Here is a 12,470-nt window from a genome sequence, read left to right as displayed (position 1 = left end):
TGTCCTTACGGATCTATCCAGAGGTCACAACACGGGAGCCCTAGGACATAAATATCCAGCAGAAGTATTTTAGTTGGCCTGAATAGTGTTACTGCTGTTTTTTTAATTGAGGCAACATTTAAAAATTGGGAGAATTTGCATAAAAATCTGAATGTGTGGTTCCTCCAGAAAAATTTGAAGATCTAGAAACAACTGGGCTCATATCCCTACCTGGCAATAGTTGGAGGTAGAATTGAGTAGGGATCACCCCTTTTAATTTGCAGCTGTCCATAGAAGATCTTCTGTTACAGTGAAGGAGCTTTCACTTTATCCTGTAGACAGTAGGGAACCAACTGAAAATGTTTAATTGGGGAATAACGAGACATTTTTATTTTGGAAAGATCATGTTGGTGGTAGTGAAGATACAGCAAAGAGGCAAGAATAGAAATAGAAACTGGTCAGAGGTCTACTTCATTCATCTTAGGGGACTGATGATGAGGGCCTGACCTAAGATGACAGAATGGAATGGAAAGACTAAAATTCAGATACGTTCAGAAAGTAAAATCAGTAAGGCTTAATAACAAACTGAATAAATTGAAGCATGGAAAGAGAGGGGAAAATGGATAATTCTCAGCTTCCTCATTTAAAAATTGGGTAGATAATGGCAGATAGTGGTACCGTTTATAAAGATAAGGAATTCTGAAGGAATATATTGGGGGTAGAGATAGATAAAGAAGCTGTTTTTTTATTAGGAGAATATTTACATTTGGGGTATGTGTAGGTCATTAGGGTAGAGATGTCCAGAATGCAGGAGGCTCTACATAGTCAGAAATAGACATGTTTTAAGGTAATTTTAGTTCAAATACCCTGTGGCATCAAAATTTCTGTGGAGAAAGAGAAACAGATATAAAGCTCAGGAGAGAGACCAAAGGTAGAATTACAGTCTGGGGAGTTATCAACATATAAAAAGATGATTGAAATCATTGGAGCAAGCAAGATTGCCCAGAAAGAAAGTCTAGAGTGAGAAGAAAAGGCAAAGGACAAAACCTTCAGGAACACCACCATTTTAGGAGCACGCAGAGAAGGAAAAACTAACAAAGGAGACAGAGGTGGACTGATCAGAGGAGAACAAGGAGAATCCAAGGAGACCACTGATACAACAATAAGGGAAGAAGGGTTCAAAGAAGGATGTGATCCCCAAGCCAAATGCCACAGACAGGTGAAAGGTAGTAAACAGTGAGAAAAGGCCTTGGTAAAATTAGTGTTTGGGGTAAAAAATGAAAGATGACGTGATATCCTTCTGTAGTTCCTGTCAGCCATAGTTTGGCTCTCTCAGTGGCAAAACTACAAAAAGATTTCCATTCCCATTCCCATGGAATGGGAATACTCCCACAGGTAGAGGCACTCTCTTTACCTGTGACCTCTCTGTGTGGTCCCAGACATGCAGGGTAATTTCCAGATCCTATAATTAAATTAACCTTTATTTCTTCAGTTTCCTGATGGTTATTGCTGAAAGGCGTCTTGCAATCATAATAAGAATCTTAAGAGCAAGTCCAAACACAATGTTGGTTATTGACAGGCTGAGACCTGCACAAAACATACAATTAATAACAAATTGTATTAAATTAGCTGTCAGGAGACCAAGTTCAGTTTTGGCTCTGGCACAGCTTTGTAAATTATCTTTGCACTATACAAATGTGAGATACTGTAGCTGGCATATCTGTATTATAAAGGGATATTAGGGATTTCCAGGGTGAATGAATATGATTAAATGGCCTTGCCCTGTTCAGACAGTTGAAGATATTTAAAGGTAGATGCCCATCTGAATTGGAAGCAAGATATAGATAATTCAAAACAGTAACTAACAAAAGTTTATTACACTTAACTTTGAAAAGCATATTAGGAAGGCAAATCTTCTGGAGAATAAAGAAAAAAGATCATAGAATGATATCAAAATCACAAGTAATTATTTTCATTTTCTGAATTATTGTGAATAATTGAAATTTGGCTATATTGTATAAACTGCTTGATAATTCATTTACTATAATGTTGACAACTGAGATCCTATTACTCAAGTGTTATAACTTTCTTTTCTGTTTGACTTTGAAAGGCTTTTTATGATTTCCAAGCTGCAAATTTAATTTTTTATTTGAGATTTTAATTTTTATTTAGATAAATGAAATAAGAATTACTGAATAACTGATTATACTTTTTTACTTCAACTGATTTAATTTCAATTTGCATTTTGTTAGTCCCTAAAATTACAGTGTAGCACTTTCTTAGACAGAGGTAGATGGAAGCGTAGCTTTGATATTAGACACACTTGAGTCACAACTTCTCCCCAGATCTGTAATCTTGGGCAAGTGTCATGACTGCTAAGAACTTCGAATCATCTTCTGTAAAACAAAGAGCATAATACCCACCTTGAAATATTACTTGTGAAGGGTTAAATGAAACAGTATGTCAAATTATCAGCACAGTGCTTAGCCCACTGTAGACACACTAATATTTGACAAAGAAGCCAAGAATACTCAATGGAGAAAAGACAGTCTCTTCAATAAATGGTGCTGGGAAAACTGGATAATAACATGTAAAAGAATGAAACATAACCCCTGTCTACACCACTCACAAAAATTAACTCACAATGGACTGAAGATTTAAATGTAAGACCTGAAACTGCAAAACTCCTAGAAGAAAACAAAGGCAAAAAGCTCCCTGCCATGGGTCAGCTATTTTTAATATCAATAACCTTTATAGACTATAGTCATCTTCCAAAATTATTAAAAGTATATTCTAGTTAAGTAGAAAAGATTGTAGATTTCATACGACCAAGGAGCTCCCCTTGGTCATATGAAATCCTCAGTTAGGCAAAGATTGATATATGTTGGATGTATATCCACACTCCCTTATACGAATTTTGAAACCAAAATCTTTTCTAAAGACCTAAAGTTTTTCATATCTCATTTGACAGCAAAATATGACCTGAACTCACTTAACAGTTAATCCTGACCTGAACCAACACGAGGTCTTTATTTATTGCACTTTATGTAAACTTTCCTGTTTCACTATAAAGTTATTAATTCTTTATTATGAGGTGCTGTCCTAGTCCCTGCTGAGTATGCTGGTTGTATACAATATATGCTCTACATGACAATCTTAAAATCTAAAAAACTCTAAATTTTGACACACAACTGGCCCCAAGGTTTCTGATAAGATACTGTGGACCTGTAGTTGCTTTCTTGGTCTGGTACACTCAGGGTTTGTAAAAGGATAAAGATGGATGCAAGAAAATGCTATCATAATTTTTTCATTTGCTTAGAATCCCAACAGAAGGCTGAAGGAGTTTGCCAGATGTACTTTATGCAGCTACGCTCTGGCCTTAAAATAGAAAAGAAGGCCTGTTACTTTAGGAAAGAAACAACCATAAGGTATTCACCAAGAACAGGTAAGGAGAAACTATACATTTCCTGATAATTTTTCAACATAATGGTGGGCATCTATTTGCCTTCACTTAACGCATCAAGATACATATAATTTTTTCCTCACCCAAATTCCTTCTGGAAAAGGGTAAGGATGATGAACTATTTCTTAGCCAGTTTTGGAAGGCCATATAGAGTTTTTAATAGGGTGGGAGAAATGGTTATGTTATATTAAGTGAAAATAGAGGGTACAAAATCAACCGGTTTGCAAGGCAGAAATAGAGACACAGATGTAGAGAACAAACATATGGACACCAAGTGGGGAAAGTGGGGAGGGTTGGGGGGGAATGAACTGGGAGATTGGGATACCAAATTGTACGCTCTAAATATATGCAGTTTATTGTATGTTAACTGTATCTCAATAAAAGTTCTTAAAAAAAATAGAGGGTACAAAATTATAAATATATTTACAATATTTTTAAGTGTTTTTTCTTTCATTTAAAGGAAGTAAACTGAAATGAATAGTTGTTGCCTTTTGGGTGTTGAGACCATGGGTGACTAGTTTTCTTCTGCCTGGACTCCAACGGGTGTGCCCTATTGGGATATAAGTGTGTAGGAGGTATTAATTCCTTCAGACCATGGGGTGACTGAAGCCCTGGGGTCAGTCATCACTGTCAGCAAGCAGCCTTGACTGGAGATCGAGAGGGTCTGCACAGGGTGAGGACTGACAGTTCACTCCCATTGCCATCCCTGTCCTGCAGCTGAAAAGTACAAAGAGCAACATCTGGAATCCACTGCTTATCAGAAGCAGGAACACTGTGTGGAAGATTTTGCCTTTGGTAATACTGGGGTCCAGAAATATACTACAGCAACTGGTCTTCCAAGTATCAAAGGTAAGACTGGTCACAGGTGTGGTGTGAGGGTGAGGAGGGAGGGACACGGGACCTTGGAAGTGCCACTCCAGGAAGCAGCCCCAAGTCTACAATTTCACGTAAATATATCAGAAACTTCTGTCCATTTGCTGCTGATGTGCCAGTGTAGTGGTATCCAAACTAAGTACATGGTAGTTGCTCTAACAATGCATGTGAGTTCTATAGTTAGCACTCCATTATTATCCTTGCTATGGATTGTAATTTCATATACATTATTCCTTTGGGGGAAATTCATATACATTATCCTTTGGGGAAAAAAAAAACACATTATCTCCCCAAACTTCAACATTTTGACAATGAAAGTAAAGGAAGAGCTATTGTATTTTTTAAATATAATTTCAACTCAAATATTTTAAATAGTTGTTAAAATGGTTTTAAATTATATCACATACTTATGCAAATAAATTCAATATTTAATATTCTTAATATTTTATATATTATTTTCTTTAGTATAATTCTATACTATAAAGAAAACATAATTATTTTCTCCTCCAGGACCTATATTTGTAGTCTCTAAATCTGCTCCAGTTTACCCCAGTATGCTGTAGAAATATTATAATTTTCTATATGTGTTCTGGTATATTAAAAAAAATTGAAAGTACTGCTTTAAGTGTCACTGCTATTTAGCCAAAGACAGAATGAGGCTCACACCTGCATTCTCCAGGACTGTTGAAAGCCTCCAAGTATTCACTTATCCATGTCTTTCAAAATAGTCTCTTCTTGCCCATAGTTCCCTAGATCATGTGGAGTTAGGAAACAAAGGCTTCCTCAGGCAGTGTCTATCACTTTTCCAGCTTCTCTCTCCCCACCAAACCCTCCCACACGCACACTAACATGGCCTTCACGCAGGAGGTTACTAGCATCTTTAATCCTATTCAGGTGGTACACCTCAGCCATTGAGCTATGTTAAGCTTGTGCCAGAGGCTTTCATCTATCCAACAGTGATGGACAAAGTACAGCTCAAATTGAAAAAACAAACACAATCCACTGAGAAGCCTTTTTTTTTTTATTTCTAAAAGATTTTTCATGGAAAAAAGTTTTTTGAATTCTTAATGACAAGATTTTTACTTGTTACAGAACATTCTGCTTCCCTGAGTACATACAACGATCAATCCATTACTTTTGTTTTTGAGGGTGGAAGTTATGAGATCTATGTTGATGAGTTGGGAAAAGATCAAGAGAAAGGTAAAATATTTCCTTTTGTCTTTAATGATATAATGATGACTTGTAAAGTAAAAAAATAAATTTTCCAAACCGTAAATAATAGATAAACTCAGACATGGCAAATAGATTTCATGCTATGTGCTAACTCCAATGCATTGGCAGTAGATGCTTGAATATCACTGTACTTAGGAGGATTCAGAAGCTTATTCAGGATTCATCAGGGAAGAATGATGATATTGAGAAGTGGTATCTGTTGTGAAATGTGGAAAGAGGAACCACACATATTTGCTGTCGCTAAATTATCTACTAGGTCTTTCCAGCTTTATCAATATCACTAAAGTATAAATTCTAGTAAAAGAATATACCAATGCTATTAACAACATTTTCAATATTTTACTGCCAACATCATTGGAGAATTCCTCAGAGCATATTTATACATTTTAAGACCTTTGTCAAACCACAAAAGTTTTGCTTTTATGAATATATAATAAAAGAGGATTTTTCTGACATTATATATATATATATATATATATATATATATATATATATATATGTTAAAAGTGAAACCATTTGATAAAATTGTATCTCACCAAAGGGATTTTATACATTCTCTTTCAGACAAGGTGTTACTCCGTTACTATGATTCCCAATTCCTCTCAAGTGAAACAGGTAATTTCGAAGGCTGGGAATTCTAGTGCTTGAATTTTTAAATTTAAGGTAAAGACAAATCCAAAAATGCTTCATGAGAAAGGAAGGCAGTCTCAGAAGGTTCTTTCCAACCTAAACTCATGGTAAAAATCTTGGATTTTAAAATCTAAAGGATATACTCCATCTCATCCATTTTGCAGTTTAATAATTAGCATAAATGTTTGGCTACATTTAACAGATATTCAGAATAATAGCATCTTAAGTTACACAAAATTTTACTTCTGTTTTAGCCAGGGCCAGAAATGGCAGTTCTGCTCAACAGGTTGCCCAGAGACCCAGCTCCTTTTTTCTTTGTGGCTCTGCCAACATCCACATGATTAAAGATTTCTTGCCATTACGAAAATATTCAATCAGCAAGACAGAGGAAGACAGATGTATTATATGAGTTCTATTTCCCTCTAAAGACACAACCTGGAAGTTGCACCTGACACTTCCATTCACCTTATGTTGGTCAGAACTTAGACATATTGCTACACTTAGCTACAAAAAGGCAGCCTGGGAAAAACAAGAAGGCAGCCTGGGAAACGTTCTGTTATTACACAAAAAGAGGACTTGGATATTGAGGGACAACTATCAGTGGCTTTCTATGCAGACAGGGAAGCTGACAGCCAGAGCAATACCCATTAGAGTCACAATTCTACTATTAGAAAGCACATAAGAAAACTAACCTCTCTCCTAAGGGGACTTAGAATTACCCCTTACCGTCCAATGACTCTTTAGTTTCATCTGGGTACAAATATTTCTAAGAGATATGTTGGTGGATGAAGTAGTTATTTTACATGACATCTTGGACTCTTTTCCTGGGTGTTAAATTGATTTAAATTAAAATGAGTTACAATTCTTAACTTTATAATTTGCATTTTTTAATTGCAAGATGGTGGTGGTGATCATCGGAAGTTAATGGTAAACCTGAGCCCCACAAAAGACAAAGACTTCTTGCTGCATGCCAATAGTAAGGAGCATTCTGTGGAGGTAACAGAAATATGCACCCAACTGTCATGATTGACTCTACTCGTTTGTGCAGTTTGGGGTACTTTGAAGAAGTTTTGTTTGTGCTATTGTACATGAAACAAAATCAGTTACAGTTAATAACTTGCTTCTGGAATAGGGAAGGGAGTGAAATGGCATGTGTAGCCTTGCTACTGAAAGTCTGCCAGCAGTACAGCATTACCTGGGAGCTTTTTAGAAATGTAGACTTGCAGTCTCCCTCACAACTGAATCAAAATCAGCATTTTAAAAAATCTCCAGGAGATTCATAGGTACTTTAAAGTTTGAGAAGCACTGCTACATAGAATGATCTTGAATCTCTTCTACTTGGCTATAGGAACGAACTACTGTATTCTTCCAGGAAGTATTTCCTTGTAAAATATCATTTTCTTAGGCAATTGAAAAAGTAATTTTATACTCTGAGACTGCTAAAGGGAGGGTCATAAACATTTCCATATGCCAAGATATATAGATAGAATAACAATCTACATTCTAGTCACAGGATTCACTGCATTGTCTTCTTCAGTTAGTAAACGGCAGTATTATATTGGTCGTGATGAAGAATTATAAACATCTTGAGGAACAAACAAGTCAAAGTGGACACAAGGAATAAAACATGAAAGTATACTATAGAAGATAAATTATGTAAATACACAATATATAGAGCTAATATAACCATGCGAGGTATTAATATAAACTCTGGATGGTAATCAGCATCTCCCTTAACAAAACATTCCTAAGTGTGTATAACAATGTTTGGAAACAAACAAACAATAAAAAATGTTTGGCATATAATAACAAGAGCTGACCCCTACTGAGCTTTATTGTATCCAAGCAGTGTGCTAAAGATTTTACAAGTACTGTCTCATTTAATTCTCCCAGTAACTCTCTTATGAACTTATTGTATTGGTTAGGTTTGCTGTGTAACAAACCATCCCTAACACTTAATAACTTAAAAATAATAATCATTTATACTGCTCACACATCTGTTGGTAAGTTGGGGGTTGACTGATATAGAAAACTGGCTACACTAAAAAACTGAGGCTTGAAAGGTAAAGGAAAGTGTCCAGGTCTCAGAGATACTACATGGCAAAAGTGAAGTATGAATCCAGAACTACTGCATCCAGATCTAGTCATTCTAAGCCATCGTATCTCTCAAAATATACTATCAGTGAATCGAATCAAATCCCCCTACTCTGGCCCTCTGCTCACTTCTTCCCACCTCCCATCCCCTTCTCAGTAAGCAGGCTTGCTAGAAATATCAAGTTATGAATAATTATTCTCCTTTAGTTTCCAACACAGGGATGTAAAATTGACTCACCCTCACATATTGGCTACTTTCTCTCTTGTTTTCCTCAGCTACAAAAATTTGAAAACCAGTTGCCAGAACAGGCCTTCTTTGTCCTTCATGAGCAGACCTCCCAATGTGTTTCATTTGAATGTAAGAGCAATCCTGGAGTGTTTCTAGGAGTAAAGGATAATCACCTAGCTCTAATTAAACGAGGGGAACACCCTGAGGATTCAAATGAAGAGAATACCATATTTAAGCTCTCAAACTTAATATGATGGAAAGCTGTGGATCCTGGGTTGAGTAGCCCAAACAGCTACCACTGGAGAAAGAATGAGAGATAAAGAGACAGATAACATGAAGGCAGATGGAATGTTTAGTATGCTGTGGAATGTTTTCCTTATTATGTATAAAAATATTTTTTATAATCCTTCAGTTCTGTTTTTTACTTCCCTATGTATCACTTCATATTCAATACAAGTATTGGTGTATTAAATAGCATATTGGTAAAAAGACTTGCCAACATTCTGAAGAGATACAGCCTGGCCTTTACTTTTTTCTACTTTCAATCCAGAAAGAACCTCATAATTCAAGCTGAGACCTCTGGGGAGAAGTAAAGGGCCTTATCCCCAGCTTCGCTTTAGACAGGGGTCAATTTTAAAGAGCTACATAGGGACATAATTTTGGTTACAAATAATAGCCTCAAACATTAGAGACACTAATAAAAAGACACCTGGAAGCTACACAGATTGACCATTTCACAACTGGAATAAAACACCAAGTTCGTTTGTAAATACCTGAAACTTCAGATGGCTAAGCTGCTAATATAAATATGTGAAAAGGCAAGGATATTTTAAAAATTAAGGAAAATAAATCTAGTATTTTAAAAGTGAGTAATTTTACCTTTTAAAATTCTGATTTTTATAGACTGAGTTAACTTTAAGTAAGGCATTCTTACATTAGAAAGTGAAATAAATTTCAGTTCAGACATAAAATTGAAATTATTAGGAATATCTAACAAACTAGAATTTTTTTTAAAGCACTGAGCCACAATGTATGTTCAGGCATCCAAGTACCATGGGCTCCAAGTACCATGGTGTGGCCAGAAGTCCTCTAACCTACTAGAGCTTAGACAGTACATAAGATTAACGTTACAATTTCAATAACTGGCTCTCCCTCATATGTTCTTCTGACCCTGGCTTCCAGGAATCTCTGACTTTTGATATATTCATCACCTTGGACAAAATTTCTTCTCATCCTTTCTTCCCACGTGCACAAATCCTTTTGTTGTACAGCTTCCCAATAACCATGCTTCCTACGGAATATTCATTTGACTTCTGTTCTTTCTCCATTTCTTTTGACCAACTATGTCCTTTTGCAACCCCTGACCTCACTTTCACATCACCTGACCTTTGGATGCCAACATCTTTATTCTGCTTTGTCTACCCGATGCTGTGGAATTTTACATAAACCTACTGATAGCAATATTCTTCATTAAACATCTTTGTGTTTTATTGTTACTAAGGTAGTGTAACATTGATAATAAATGATAAACATAATGACAGAATACTTATAAAATACAACTTTTTCTGAAAGTGTAGGCTTTTTAATTTGTTGAGATATATTGACTATAACTGCTGGTGGAACATAAAATAAAAAAGGCTGAGAGTTACTGTATGAGGGCAAACAATTATAGAACAATATATCTTTGTTTCATTACTTCATCAATAATTTTACTATAGAGAAAAAAATAGAAGCAGAATCTATATCATTCCCTCTGAAAAACACTAAATGGTGATTGTGTATCTGTACGATATACTTAAAATGATTATTATTAAGTAACCAAATATATCCATTACATTGTTCATGTTCTTGAATAAACTGTATTTTTTAAAATATGTGCGACCATAATGATTTTATCATAAAATGACTCAATATTGTGAAATTCATAAGTGAAAGTAAGCATACCCCAATCCATCAATGTTAGTAAATGGAGTAGGTCATTTGTCTAATATTTTTGATGACTCAAAATTAAGTAGGATTTTTCAGAGAAGAGACTGTGTCTTTTTCATCTTTGTACTCCCAGTGCCCAACATGGTGGCCAGCACAAAGGAAGCATTCAGTGACTTTTACCTAAGATCAAATAGCCAACACGTACTTGCATTAGAACTTTAATCTGGGACCTCCAACTCCTTATTTAGATATTGTTTAACCTGGTTATCTTATTTTACATGTTTGATTTTGCCTTTAAAAAAAAATACCTTCCACCATCACTATAGTAGGTATTATTTGATTAAAATATTCAAATGTATGGCGGCTTTTTGTCATTTACTTGCATGTGTTTTGATGGTGGATAACACACATTACCAGAAGGAATGTGCCTATTTCATTGTATTAGAAATGACAACTATGTCAAAATTTAGTTTTCCCCCATTTTATTTATATTCTTTACATTTTCATGTATTTATTGGATACCTTGAAAGATTGTCAGGAAAATTATATTTGAATGAGTAAACACTTAGAATTGGAAAACTAAGTAAGAGTTGAAATTTGGGGAATTGGGGGAAGAAAATTGCTGATTTAAGTAGAAGGCAACAGCTTCATTAAAGTCTAAAAGGATTAATTCACAACCCCCATGTCTGCAGAACAAAACAATCCAAAAAAAAAAAAAAACCAAACCAAAAAAACAATTTCAACCTTTGTGCCTCATGCTGAGAAACTGCATGGCGGATAGAGAAATCTAGAAATCCTACCTAGACCATAAACATGAGACTGAATGTAGAGTAGAAAATTTCTAACCATGAGTCAATAAGCAAGGAGACAAAGGCTTATGTATTAAAAATGGCAGGAGGAAAGGATGGGAGAACCCTGCTGTAGAGAACAATAATGGTGTTCTGCTCATATCTCCTTGAGTTCCTTTATCTGGATTCTTTGATAACATTTATGTGTATACCATACACCCACACCACCAACCACCACCACCACCACCATCACCACCACTTTCTGTGTACTTTCAATATCTAGCACTTGCAGTTCTTCTTACAAAGATTGCCCTTACAGTACTGATACTGCTTTTCTCTCTTGACAGAGAGATAAAAGTTTCTGTGAGTTTGCACTGCTTCTACCAGCCTTATAAGGCTTTTGAAAGCCCAGTTCCCTTGTTTTGGGTGAAACAAGTCTGTCTGAAATTTCACACAAAAATTCCCCTACAGGATCCATGTGGAAGCTACCCTCTGCTGGACTCCAGCACGAGATCACATTCCTGTTTAGATTCCTGTCCATCCCTGCCCTGCCTAACTCCCTTAGCAGTCTTTCTTGGGAACACTTCCTTAGTAAATCACACGCTGATAAGTCCCTTAATCAAAGTTTGCTTCTGGGGAACCAAATGTAAGATACCAAGTCACACGTGACATTTTTTTGCTGCCATACTAGTAGTGTAGAATTAACTGCAGACTTTCTTGTTGAGAGAGAAAAATAAACCCATGTTTGCTTAAGCTAATACTGGGTTTTCTGTTGAATGTGGCTTAAAGCAAACTTAACCATAGAAGAGATGATGGTAACACCTGCTTCTTAGGACACTGATAAGAGCTGCCTTGCACATTGCAACCACTCAGTGAATGTTGGTTTAGAAAGACAGGCAAACCCAAGAACAATCTTTCTTAGGTATAATTAGAACACAGAAAGGCACAATCAAATCCCTCCATGATTTTAAGAAAAAACTCATTAAGAGATAAAGTGTGGTGGTGGCAGGGGTTGGAATCAGAATGGATGTAATCTTAAGGTATAGAAGTAATCCAGTAAGTTCGTAGGTGTTTATTTGATTATACTTCTTAACCTACAAATAAGTTACATATAGTCTTTCATATATATCAAATATTAAGTTATAATTATAAAAAGATTTAATAGTAAAAATGAAAGAATGACCCATATTCCTTCAAAATATCATTGGATAAGAGCATAGATGTTCCAAAATATAGAAATGGGATAATTTAA

At 35.6% G+C, this 12,470-nt stretch overlaps 1 protein-coding gene across 7 annotated transcripts in view; it reads left to right on the top strand.

Moving 5' to 3' along the window:
* Nucleotides 1–10,744, top strand: part of IL33 (interleukin 33) — a 184,481-nt gene extending 173,737 nt beyond the window's left edge. For all 7 annotated transcript variants that reach the window (XM_057721411.1, XM_057721413.1, XM_057721409.1 and 4 more), the window contains 6 exons: nt 3,299–3,424; nt 4,160–4,291; nt 5,408–5,515; nt 6,113–6,163; nt 7,077–7,174; nt 8,549–10,744. In XM_057721411.1, coding sequence (XP_057577394.1) covers nt 3,299–3,424; nt 4,160–4,291; nt 5,408–5,515; nt 6,113–6,163; nt 7,077–7,174; nt 8,549–8,755 — 722 coding nt within the window. In that variant the 3' untranslated portion in view covers nt 8,756–10,744. The remainder of the gene's footprint in view (nt 1–3,298; nt 3,425–4,159; nt 4,292–5,407; nt 5,516–6,112; nt 6,164–7,076; nt 7,175–8,548) is intronic.
* Nucleotides 10,745–12,470: the final 1,726 nt, after the last annotated feature.

The sequence above is a fragment of the Hippopotamus amphibius genome, chromosome 2 (genome assembly GCF_030028045.1).
Source record: "Hippopotamus amphibius kiboko isolate mHipAmp2 chromosome 2, mHipAmp2.hap2, whole genome shotgun sequence".
NCBI lineage: Eukaryota > Metazoa > Chordata > Mammalia > Artiodactyla > Hippopotamidae > Hippopotamus > Hippopotamus amphibius.
The sequence above is the reverse complement of the archived record's forward strand: the minus strand, read 5'-3'. Positions and strand labels throughout refer to the sequence as shown.